Genomic DNA, 12,809 nt, shown 5'->3' on the forward strand with positions numbered 1-12,809 from the left:
TCAATTTCACCTAGACATATTTCCAATTATGTGCAAAATGAAAGCATACTTCAGCGAGGGAAATGCAATGAAAAATAGCATGCAAGAACAATGTAACCATTCATAACTTATGTTCCACATTTTGTATCGGCAGCATTGGTTTGAGTCTGTACGCCAGTTTGTCAGTGCTATCGGTGCTGCTGGTGCTGCTGCCAGTGTGTTGGCTGTCTCGGCTATGCCTCAAGCTCAAGGACCAAGACGATCCTTATTTTGCTGACGAGGACGTCACTTGCTTCCTGAGAACCTTTTTGAACGCCGAAAAATTCGTCATGATGTCTTTGAGCGTCCGCATCCTTGGCTTCCTCCTCATCAGCGTCGGCTTATGCTTCGCTGCTCTCGGCAACCTCGTGAGTTTAGTTGCCGTGGTCTTCAGCCATGGCAGCTTGATAGAACTTGATTTCTTGAGAAACAATTAACATAACAACAGTAATACTATTACAGATTTAAAATAAGAGGGATTTAGAATTTATGTTTATATGAGCTTTCAGTGGCTTGAAAATTTATAGTAAAGCTTGGGGTGAATGTTACATGGTGCCTCCTGCCAACGCTATTTTTATCCAACCAATATTTTATGCTATCCTCCTTAAAGAAGATGTCAGCTTTGCTCAGACTGAATATTTTACTACGTCTTGTAATTTAATAGGATTTAATTACAGGGCAAAAAGTATATATATATATATTTATCCACAGAGGGACCAGTCATAATTTGACTGGTCCCTCTCTGGATAAATTATGACTGGTCCCTCTCTAGATAAATTATGACTGGTCCCTCTCTGGATAAATTATGACTGGTCCCTCTCTGGATAAATTATGACTGGTCCCTCTCTGGATAAATTATGACTGGTCCGTCTCTGGGTAAATGCAGCACTGCGTCCTATGATGCGCGTGAAGTTCAACGGTGGTATACTGATAAGTGATAAGCCATCAGGAGGACCCCTGATTAGCAGTGAATGCAGGTCAAAGTTGACCGTTGTTGGGCTGATTTGAAAATTTAAATGTTGAACCAAGAATATAGAAAAAAATATCTCAATAAAATTTCACAGATTTCATTGAGAGAGGTTGTCAACCGCCTTTTCATTACTCTAATTTGCGATAAGAATTTAAAAAGTATAAAAGCTAAATGCTAAATCTATAATGAACGTAATATAGATTAAAATTTTTAGCAACTGACAATGAATAAAACTGTCCATTTAATTCAAGAATGCAAATAAATCTGCAACGTTGTTTTCACGTACCATAGTCTTGTAATGGTTCCAGTGTGGCGATTTTAGTATCAAGTCGTAAACATTAGTGCAAAACACTACTTAGCATATAGTGCCGTCGGAAAAAATGCTATTAATGCATCAAACCTGATCATTTGCAGCTTAAATGATTTATTTTTAAGGAAGAAGCGCAAAACAACGATTTGTGATCGCTGTTGTTTTCCTGGGGCCATACTTTCAAAACTCGCTAAATGAACGTAAGTACTTACGCTCTATTTTCTTGTCTATGATTGGTGGATTTTGCTTGAAAGGCCGTCAATGATTGGCTGATGAACTTACGATCTCTTAACTTTTATTGAAAGTATAGGCCCTGGACCCTTCCTGAGATGACGCTCATTGGACTTTGTTATTTCGAACTCGAATTCGCCCTCATTTACTGGCGGAATTTAATTCTCAGTTCTGAAGCCCTTCGATCGTACCAATTGTGTGATGTTCTTTGCAGACGTAATAACATACTGCACACAATCACCTTCCAAGAATTGATAGTAAGGAAATCAAATGTAATTACTCCTCCATAAACTCAAAGACCACTAGAAAGTTTGCACGTGTCTATATAGCCTCTCTCCACACGATACAGATGCCGCGCAAAATCGATGGAGACTAAACGTGAAGCCGGCAATGCATCTTATTTGTGCACACAATAGATCATTAATTAGTTCGTTCTGCCCCGCTGCATTTGCATGCTAATCTTCAGCATTATTGGACTGCTGCAAAAGGAAGCTTCGTACGCACTGACAGCTCACCACACACGAGTTATTTGCTGCCACTAAATGACCGCCAGTCGGCCACAGATTTTTCCTTGCCCGCCCACATTTCATTCGATGATCAGGCCATAACCATTCGGCGGTCCCTGATGAGACCCTTTTTGCCTTCTTTTTTTTATCACGGTATGAGCAATGATATTATGCTTCAGCAGGCAGCAGACCCGAATATTTTGTCTTAACAGCGATCAAACATATGCCGCTTTTTCTTTTTCGTCTCTCTTCACTAGCTCCTTGACCGAAGCCAACGTTATGCTGCAGCATGACCAATCATATAAATAACGCTTTACAAATAATTTACGATAAATTATTTAGGTGTATAAATGAACAACTATTAAATACTTTAGTATTCAATTCGTCATTAATATACAACAATATATTAATTTAAAATAATAAAAAATATAAGCTAAATCTGAGCCCTTTAGTGCTACTCTTGCGCTCGCAAGTGTTATTATTAATATTATTTATAATACAGAGTATTATACAATATTACAGGGTATTATTGGAAGGGCAAATTGCATTGCATTGAAAGATGACGCGCGCGTTCGTTACAGTCTTTTGCTGGAGGGCCGCGGCCTCTGCTGCAGAAGACAGGCAATTGACTGGCGTTGACCCGATGTTCATTTGTCTGATTACCTGTCCATAGGAATTGGTCCGAGAAATGCTAACTAGATTGTTTTTCCGGAATTTAGATTAACGGCATATGAAATATTTACCTTTTATTTGCCTTACTACCTATAGCGAGGCTTGAATGGAGGCAGCATGCGTATTGGCTGGAAGCTATTTACATATAAGTCTCTTATAGAACGTGCACTGATAAATGCAATGGAAATTAATGCAACAAACTTTACTGTTAACCTTTGAGCCTTGAGTATCGTAATCAGAGTTCGGAATATAAAATTTCAATAAATCCTTTATAAATTTTAATTGTAACGCTTCAACAAATCTTTAAAAATCAATAAATTCAGCTCAAACTCTATTACTTTACTCTATTTTCATCAGACCCAGTGCAGCGAAGAGCTTTCGTACGCCACCGACTCGACGACAGCTTTGATCTCCTCAACTAATTTGTCTCAGGTACTCTCTTGACATCTTAATAATGCATGCATAAAACGCTGTGGACTTCTTATCGCTGGCGTCTTGATGTAGAGATATACTAACTCGCATGTCCTTAAAACATAGCTTAACACGCAAGCTACACTTCACTCGACTTTGATGGCACGTAACTCCGCTCACTGGATGCATTGAGCAATTGAGCTATTCCTGAGCCAAATTATATTCTTGGATACACTGATAAATTAATTCGTCTATATGCAACTGGAATCATATTAGGAGTATTTAAATATTAAATAATACTTAATTAAAGGTGAGTACAGAAAAATGAAAAACCAGTATAGGATGACAGAATTTCTTCTTATATATAACTTCTATTTAAACCAGAAATTATTTTCTTTTTGCAATTTTACTTCTTTTTTCGATTATCTAAGCCATGTCTTTAGGTGGCGTTAACAGATCAATAAGCAGCTTTCGAATGTTTTAATGCATCAGCGACATTTTGGATGTTAAAACATTCATTTTCAAGTTATCAAAAGATTTGAATTTAAATATTAGTAAAAATATACAAAGTCAAGACTAATCCTGTATTTAGATTTATTGCTCATGTCTCATCCCTGATGATGAGGGTTTCAGCTATAGCCATTTTATTTATTTCTTTTCTTCTAATAGCTTGATAAATAATGTTGCAACATCCGAAAAAATTTTTATATATGAAAATTTTTGCACATGCTTTACAATCCAAAAACGCCAGCGCAAAACAAGGATCAGCTGATTTGAAAATATATAAAAAATAGTGATAATAAAAAATTGTGAAAATTAACTCTGTGGTCTACAATCGAACTTGTATAAAAGAATTATTATATGTACAATTTACGATGCAACAGAAAATCTACCAGCTTTAGTGAGAGATATCAGTGGACAACTATTTTCGCTTCTACTTCATGGGAGTACGCCACAAATTTGATCTATTTCAAAGTGCTCCTTGCTGAACCCTTCATGAAGAAAACAAAAGGATAGATATGATTGCTGTAAAATAACAGCTACTGATCCATAACGAGGGAGAAAATTAAACCAGTTTCACCAGAAAATGTTTTTTGACTGCAGTTTGTTAGCAAAATATTTCAATTTATTAGAACATTGTTATGCGAATACAACAATATTGATGAAAATATTTTTCAATCTAGTTCTCAGAACAATACTTTTCTACTGCTATTCAAACCGTCGCTTATAATGTTACATAATTTTGTGGATATTGTTTTATTAAAGAACTTGAGTACAAAAAGCAGAGCTACAAATATCGTTCGGTTAGAGAAAATACAAATTTCGGTACGAATTAGGACGCTGAAATATCTACAAACCAAATTCTCATCTGACATGACCATGTCAGAATCTGAGTTATTAAGAGGCGCTGCAATCCCTAATGGATGAGCGGATGCGCTTGCTGATACCAGCCGCTGTCACTTAGCAAGACTTGCAATTGGCGCATTATTAAACTGTGTTCTTGAATCTCCAATAAATTACTTTTATCATATTTTAAATGTTTGAATGATATTTCATCCACTTAGAACTTTTCCCTTGCAACAGATCACCACGTCAGAAGGGCAGAGCGCAACGTTATTCCCCCAAACTTTTGCAGAGGAGCAGCCTGCATGTGATCCTTGGGTCAGTCAGTATATTATGATTTCAACCTATTATATATTATAACTGCACTTGTACCTACCATTACCTAAAACATTGCAGTGCAGACAACAATTATTTCCCATACAATATACATGCAGATCCAGACTATTCGTTATGATATTGCCCGCAGGTACTCTCTCTACTTGAGACATCGTCACATCTTTGGTTATCGCCATTCACAATTATTCACTTCAAACATAACTAATATCTGCCATAACATTACGATGCCGGCGCTAAACATTTCATAAAATATCATATCGTAGATGTCCGCTATGTGACCAGCCCTCACTAAACAGATACGCACTCTTTGTCTTGATATGAACTAGCAGGCATCCTCCATTACTTTTATATTACCCCTTAGTTGCCCTCAATAAAACAACACTTTGCATACACAAACTATTTACAATGATAGCTCATAATGGGTACAAAATATGCACCTACAGTTTTGCAGGAATTCAAAACTTACCACAATGTCCACACGTTTACCACAAGCTTCATGTCATAGTATCTCGGTTGTATCAATGGACGGTACAACGACATGTATCGATGGCATCACTTGCAGTCTCAATGGACACATGTGTCAACACAGTGCAACAGTTCTTTCTGACAACTTTGGAAACACATGACGCAGTTGAAACAAAGCGACTTGGTCACATATAAGAGTTACAAGCAAGAAGCAGCTACAAACAAAAGCACATATGTCTGTATCCGAAATTGAATCTCAATTAACGAGTCAAAAATCGACACGCGAGCTCAATTATGCACCGCAGAAACAGACCAAAACGCTCTTAAGGGCTGACATCGTCGAAAAAAAAACGAGGTAATCGATCGTTCGAAAGTTCGCAAGCATTTGTGCATATAAGTCGGACGCATTGTTGCTATGATGGAATTGCGTCCTAAATACGTTCTTTGTCGGCTGTTAGGCGTTTAAACTACAAGCAAACCGCCCCAGCTTGTGCCTACTATCGTACATAGCATCACTCCAAGGCTAACTGCTATACTTACCATATTGTGTTTTCACGGTAGCGCATTTAGTCGGATAATCACGCAGCATGGATTGTGTGTAAATCGGTTTTGGAAGCTATACCATTCGTTGCTGAGGTATAGACAGTGTTTGCGAAAATAACATCTCGCTGGTACCCACCACATTCCAAAATATAAATTTTACTTGTTTACGAACTGATTATTATTTACTTAATATTTTAAAAAACGAGAAGACAATTTCAGAATTACATGTACTCGTCATTTTTATTTACTCAGCAGAAAAATTATACAGCATCATATTTCATTCCGCTCATATATTTAAACTCCTACCAAAAAATAATAGGCATTTACTATTTTAATATCATACTATAGTCAACCACTCGAATTATTTGATGTAACTTTCTCTCCGCAATAGTTTGGAATGAATCTTTCCAAGAACAATATTTAATTTATCTTCCGCATAAATAAACTGGTTTGTTGGCAGTTCTTCACCCACTCGATATCGCTGTGCCTGCTGGTGGTTTGGTGCTTCTTCAGGATGCATTTTATGCTGAAGCTGTTCTCCTACCTGGTCGCTGTTGGCCTCTACACTTACGGCATCCTTGGACTTCAAAAGGTATGAAGATATTCATATATATAAGATATTCATGTATTCAAAAGATAGTAGGCCACCCTACTGGGCAGGGTGGCCTAGTGGTTAAAGTTCAGAGTAGAAAGATTGGCGCAGAGAGGCGCGGGTTCGATCCCAGCTCTGTACGCCAGTTTCTGGTCAGAATCGGCAAGGAGGCCGGGCGGTTAAGCAAAGCAGAATTGTAGCAGTGAGTTGCGCGTTCGATACCGAAAAACGCAGTTAAGAATCGGCAAAAGGCCTACGGCCTAATAAACGCTGAAATCGATATTATTATTATTATTATTATTATTATTATTAAGAGGCAGAGTTAAACAGAAGATGGCTTGTTTTGTAATGGCTGCAGAGTCACAAGGTAAAAAATTCCTCCAGGCAAATAACTTGGAACAACGTCGCTTACAAGTTGATTTTTTGAAACTACGTTTAATCAACATTATTTCAATGTCAGATGCCAGAAGGGATCATTTTTTATCCATTTGTCCTACAGTCCCTGTAGAATTTTTGAAGTCATTTTAATGACCAAGTAAATCATGGTAATATCTACTGTTATACGGAAATTTTTTATGATCCTCTAGTAATGCGATGAAACTTTGTGTCAAAGTAGGCAAGAACTAAGGATATAATGACGGGCTCCATGGAGCTGGAAAATGAAGGGCTACTTCGAGTCATGCATAATCTAAGTGCTCCATACGGTCAATTTAAACATGTAAGAAGCAGTAAAATTGGAGTTGTTTCAGAATCATCGATAAAGTTATAAAATATGTTGCAACATTTGAGTTAAGCGATTCCTAGATATTAAAATTTTGCCTCTGCGTAAGATCATATGAATGCAAATAACCATATTGCTACGAATTCAAAAGAGTTCAAATATTATGAGAAATAACGCCAGTTAGATATTGTATTGACTAGTAGAGATGTGCAGAAAATTTTTGAATTGTAAATTTAACGTTGGAACGATGAGGTCACATTAAAAAGCAATATCATTAAGATGTACACTTTTTTGAAATTTTTGCTGAGGCACGTTCAAGAACCAAAATATAAATATGTTTGCTATAAAATGTTATCCTGAACAACAGCCTTCCTGATAGCATCGTTGACGCTCCGAGTATGAACATCTTCAAAAACAGACTAGACGAAGCTATGCAGAGCATATGTTCAGTCTTAAAATGCCTAGCAAATTACGGACCAGGCAATAAGTCCAGCAGCTATCTCAATCAATCGTCAGCTATGGAAAGATCGGGTTCCAAAGGCCGGATCCCTTGTGAATCAAGTCACGAAAAGTTCAAGAATCGGCAACAGGCCATGGGCCTATTTCTTCAACGCCGACACTTCTATTCTATTCTATTCTAACAGGACGTGTACAGCGGCAGCGTCTATCCCATTTTCCTGGTGTCGAGCGATAGCTTATCGCCCGCCGTGACCCATCTTATCTTCGTAACCTCCCTCACCCTCGCCCTACATGTCATGGATAGACAGGTGATACTTCCATACTTCTGATATGAACAAAGTTAGAAGTTAAGCCGTTATAATTAAAATAAATATAATCATATACTTAGGAAAGGAATTTTCTCGTAGTCTAGTTACACATCACTTACTCGCATAAAATGTTAACGAAATATTTTTATTTGCTTTTCGCCATGATATTGATTATAAATCAGGAAATAAATCGATAATTAATAGGTAGAGTTATAGTGAAAATAAATTAGATTTAAGCATTTGCATCATAGCAAGCACTTCATGGATAACAAATCACTATTTTTGCCTTCATGCGCAATTTTTTCATAATTCACGTTGAAATTATATGAAGGTTAATCCATTATTTCAACGAAGATTTTATAATAATTTCAGTGAAAATGTGCATCAAGAAGACGTTGTCATGTAATAATTCGGCATGCGTAGAGTTGGGATGGTTCGTAGAATGAGCGCATATAATTAATGAACACACATCATTCGACAGATGGAGTATATAATGCGACTGGACTTTGGCTGGAAGCAGCAACATGGAAAGGAGCACAAAGAGGCTGAAGAGACGCACATGGCGAATAAAATACTTCTCACAAACATCCTCCCTAGACACGTTGGTCAGTTAGAGGTCAAAAATATATAACTCAGTACTCCCTGCAGTGAGTGACAGAGAGTGCATTTTCTCGTCGACGAAAACGTGAAGTCACGAACGGACAGACAGACGGACGGACGGACGGACATGGCGAGCACAATTGCGCCTTTTTTCCATAAATGAGAAAATGCGCTAAAATCAGTTGATAAATTCTGTTGATGGATCAATAATAGGGACACAGGCTACATCATATCGTTACTCAAGACAGTCTAGTTTTCGGTATTCAGCCGGACGATAATTTTGGTACACGTACCAAATTTTAGAAATGTAATAACTTTTCTATCAATTCCTGCTCCGTCAGTTCTGTTCTGTCATTAGAAATGAATAAACATTTGATATTTCTAAATCGGACTCTCCAAAAATAGATATTATAAGTTTTGGATTTACTCATGCGACTCTGGCAAAAACTCTTATATAAGCTTCAAAGAAGTTGTTTCGTTCCTGAAGACTCTTGCATACATTTAATATTCACTACATAACCGATGCAGTGGAGTGACAATATTTCACGACAAATTTCTTATTTATGAACCAGAGATCATGTAACAAAGTTAAGGCTCTCTGCCATCTACTTCGCGACTAAGACTTGCAGGACCTCTGTTATACTCGTTATTTTCTGGTAGACCAAAGATTATAGTTTACTGAGCTTCTGATCTTATTCCGTCGACCATGAAGAATAAAGAACGCATGCAACAGGCTTGAATAGTGCCATAATATCTCAAAATGATGCTATCGTCTAACATACATGTGGTATTGTTGATTTATGCATTTTACTACTATGGGCTAAAGTTCGGCACATGGTCAATCCAAAATTATCATGCTAAATTGACTCTAGAAATAAAACGAACTTTGTATATAATCAGTTGAATATTATAAAATAGTTGTATATCTTCTTATGGCTACAAGAAGTATGAATATAGCTATGACAATCACTAATGATTATGCGTATTAACCAGCTATCTTATGGTTTGGAAAGCAACCTCTAATTGCAATCAGTCGACTAAACTTCGATTTGTGTATAGAAATATATAACTTTACAATTCCAGCTTATGAATAGAATCTCAACGTACCATCATTGAGTATGCATGGCACACTAAATATTTTCATTTAAAAAAATTAAGCTCACTTCGTATTTTTCCACATGTTTTACCCTTTAAACTATTAATATTTGCCCCAAACATCAAAGCTTCAGCGTGACGTACTTGTTAATATCTGTGTGAGCCGCCATTAACTGTAGAGCGCAGCCTACAGCTAATCTATAATACTGTGTGAGCTTTCATTTTAGATTAGCTGCAGTTAATCAAAGCCAGCAATCTTTATCCCTCAAAATAAAACTGCATACCACGTATGTCCTGAGCCAACTTCTTGCTCTCAGCGAAAAAGTTTCTGGAGCCGCCGGCGGACGAGCTGTACCACGAGTCTTACAACCACGTGGCGGTTCTCTTCGCCAGTATCCCCAATTATTCCGAGTTCTACAAGGAGCTCGAGTTCAACGAGGAGGGCAGGGGCTGCCTCAAAGTGCTTCATGAAATCATCAGGGAATTTGATATGGTGTGTGTTAAGGAGACTGGTTTCATTGCTTGGTAACTATATCTGGATGCGTACAGTGTACACTGTGATACTTTGAATTAAACTAACGGTGAGTTCCATGATTCCTGACGAAAAATTAAACTGGAATTAGATTAGTGACATTAGTTTCGGATTTTCTTTCTATAAAGACTTCAGATACCAACAATTTTCGGAGGCGTAAGTTGTCATGCGATCGACTAACAGAAAAAATCGAGTTAATCATACGAGACAGTTTCGCTCGAATGACATGTTTTATTAGTCTGCTAAAGCAATACTTCTCCATCAGACGAGGCGTGCTGGTAGTCTTCGGTTGAATGTGTCATGGGCCAATAATAGCTTCTTTATATCTTTATTTCTATTATTTCAAAATTATGTGCGTAGAGGTTAGGTTTAGAGGGTGCCTCCATTTGGTATCATTAAAGATATTTACATATTATTGGAATATCTAGAGAAAATGTTATTTTTCAAATGTCTTTCAATCGAATAAAAGGTTTGCTTTAGCTGAGCTTCGCATCGTCAAGTAGAACATAAAACACTGCATCTCACACAGAATCTTAATTGTGAAGCGTTGGCTCAGATTAAAATCACAATTTAAGAACAACCCCTGCAGTTGTGGCTTGCCTGCCATGTAATGTATGCATGGCATAGTAGAACTGACGAAACGGATTTAACCTTAAACATATAAAATTATAAATGAACCTAGTATTAGCTACTGGTCATTTCCAATAAATTATTATGTTCGTATGAGGGATTGAAGCGAATCCTATTAAATTTTTAAAATTAATTTGAAGTTTTATGTAATCTTAGATCTATTTCATCAGTTAACGTACCAGATGCAGTTCTTGAGCATCGAGAAGATCAAGGTTGTGGGGAGCACGTACATGGCAGCGTGCGGCCTCCAACCCGGCATGAGAAGCGCTGACGACGCAGAGTTTGTCGAGCAAGACAGGCGCGAGAATGTTGCCACACTGGCCGCCTTCGCTGCCGCCATGTTCTCTAAACTTGAAACTATTAACAAAGAGAGCCTTCAAAACTTCCAGCTAAGAATAGGTATTTAACGCGATATGTTTCACAGTGTGAGTGCATGTTTTTTTTATGAGGGACGTACTATCGAAGATTGCTTATGTACACGTAGCGGTTTTGGTACAGGTTGCTAAGCTGATTATATGACGGCCCTTTTTCGTTTGTGAAAAGTGGGTTTAGCTTGAAAAGCCATGCACGATTGGTATACGAAATGTCGAACTCGTAACTTCTTTTGATGGTTCGGTTCCTTTGACTTGACTGTGTGTACTAATAGTAATATTGCATCAAATCTTAGAAAATCCTTCATGAAAAGCATTTTCGTGAATAGCAAGAAAATATTACTTTCTAATAACAATAATTTACAGTTTATATCATGAATTGTTTTCATTTTTTCGAGTTCATTGAATCACAGATGCATAAGAGATTAAAACAAATTACAAGAGATCAAAACAAGGCGATCACAGTTTCTAAATATGATTACACAGATCAAGTCTATTCAATTAATTATCATTTGTAAACCATGTGAGGCCCTAACTCGTAAAATGCTCAAATGAACATTCACTGCTCCGTAATTTTCAAATTTCGTACTAAGTAAAATGAAGCTAACTTTATGGAGTCATTGCAAGGCTTATAACGTTAATTATTGAGGAGCAGGCGCCTTTTTAGTCACCAAGGCTCAGGCACCATTTCAATAATTAAGGCGCAGGGATAACTGCATGCAAAAACTAAATATTGCTTAAATAATGCCATAATTTCCAGGCATGGACGTGGGGCCGGTGATAGCAGGAGTGATAGGCTGTCAAAAGCCACTTTACGATATTTGGGGCAACACTGTGAACGTCGCCTCCAGGATGGACTACACCGGCGAGATCGGCAAAATACACGTGGGTGAAAAATTCCCCAAGCTGTCCCCTTTGATGGCAGCGTATATGGGATAGTAAAGTCTCCCTATGAAGGCTAACTTCTAATAGAAAAAATTAAAAGGCATTTGTTGATTAGTATTGTGCATGATTGGAAAGTATTTCTGTCATAAATATGTTTATGAATGCGATGGTGGCACTCGCATTAAAAGTTAAATTCGAACTTAAACAAATTTTGTCCGTCAATAAAGAGATTCCTGTTAGGATTAATATCAGAAATTCGAATTTCTGCTGATGTAATATACATGAATTTTGTAATGAACAAACCGCTTCCGTAGTGCCCTCTACAACTACATGATTTGCGTTAGGATTTACGTGACTCCATCTCTATAAGAGATCCCGGAAGGGAATCTCAGCCTATCTGAGAACTAATAGTGGTGATGGAGATGAATGAATTTATGAAATAAAATATATTAGGAATAAAACAGGGTTCAAGGCGGTCAAGCGAGCCTTGAGATGCCTGAGGAGGCAAGTGGGGCGAGGTAGAGAAATAATATAATACACAATATAATAATAAATCTTATGTGTTTGCTCGCTGGTGCTTAAGTGGTCGTTTGTGTGGCAAGCCCAGTTCTCTGGCAAATATGTAAAAATGCGGCCTCCAGTAATGCTTCAATCATAAACGCGCAATTTTTTGTTCGTCCTATCAATTATCAAAGGGCAATATATGGTGGTTGGTGTAAGGCCACTCCTCGATAATTATATTCGCAGACGTCGGAGAAGATATTTGGTGCTTTGGAAACACTTGTTCTCATTCAAAATATTATTGTATAA

General features: G+C 37.4%; 1 protein-coding gene across 1 annotated transcript in view; it reads left to right on the forward strand.

Moving 5' to 3' along the window:
• Nucleotides 1-12,809, forward strand: part of LOC108670249 (adenylate cyclase type 2) — a gene marked incomplete at its 5' end in the record, with an annotated part of 37,137 nt that overhangs the window by 23,542 nt on the left and 786 nt on the right. Inside the window, 9 exons of the mRNA XM_018157709.2 lie at nt 134-386; nt 3,065-3,139; nt 4,703-4,780; nt 6,267-6,398; nt 7,764-7,886; nt 8,368-8,491; nt 9,899-10,074; nt 10,914-11,142; nt 11,875-11,999. Of these exons, the coding sequence (XP_018013198.2) occupies nt 134-386; nt 3,065-3,139; nt 4,703-4,780; nt 6,267-6,398; nt 7,764-7,886; nt 8,368-8,491; nt 9,899-10,074; nt 10,914-11,142; nt 11,875-11,999 (1,315 nt within the window). The remainder of the gene's footprint in view (nt 1-133; nt 387-3,064; nt 3,140-4,702; nt 4,781-6,266; nt 6,399-7,763; nt 7,887-8,367; nt 8,492-9,898; nt 10,075-10,913; nt 11,143-11,874; nt 12,000-12,809) is intronic.

The sequence above is a fragment of the Hyalella azteca genome, unplaced genomic scaffold, assembly GCF_000764305.2.
Source record: "Hyalella azteca isolate HAZT.00-mixed unplaced genomic scaffold, Hazt_2.0.2 contig14902, whole genome shotgun sequence".
Taxonomy (NCBI): Eukaryota; Metazoa; Arthropoda; class Malacostraca; order Amphipoda; family Hyalellidae; genus Hyalella; species Hyalella azteca.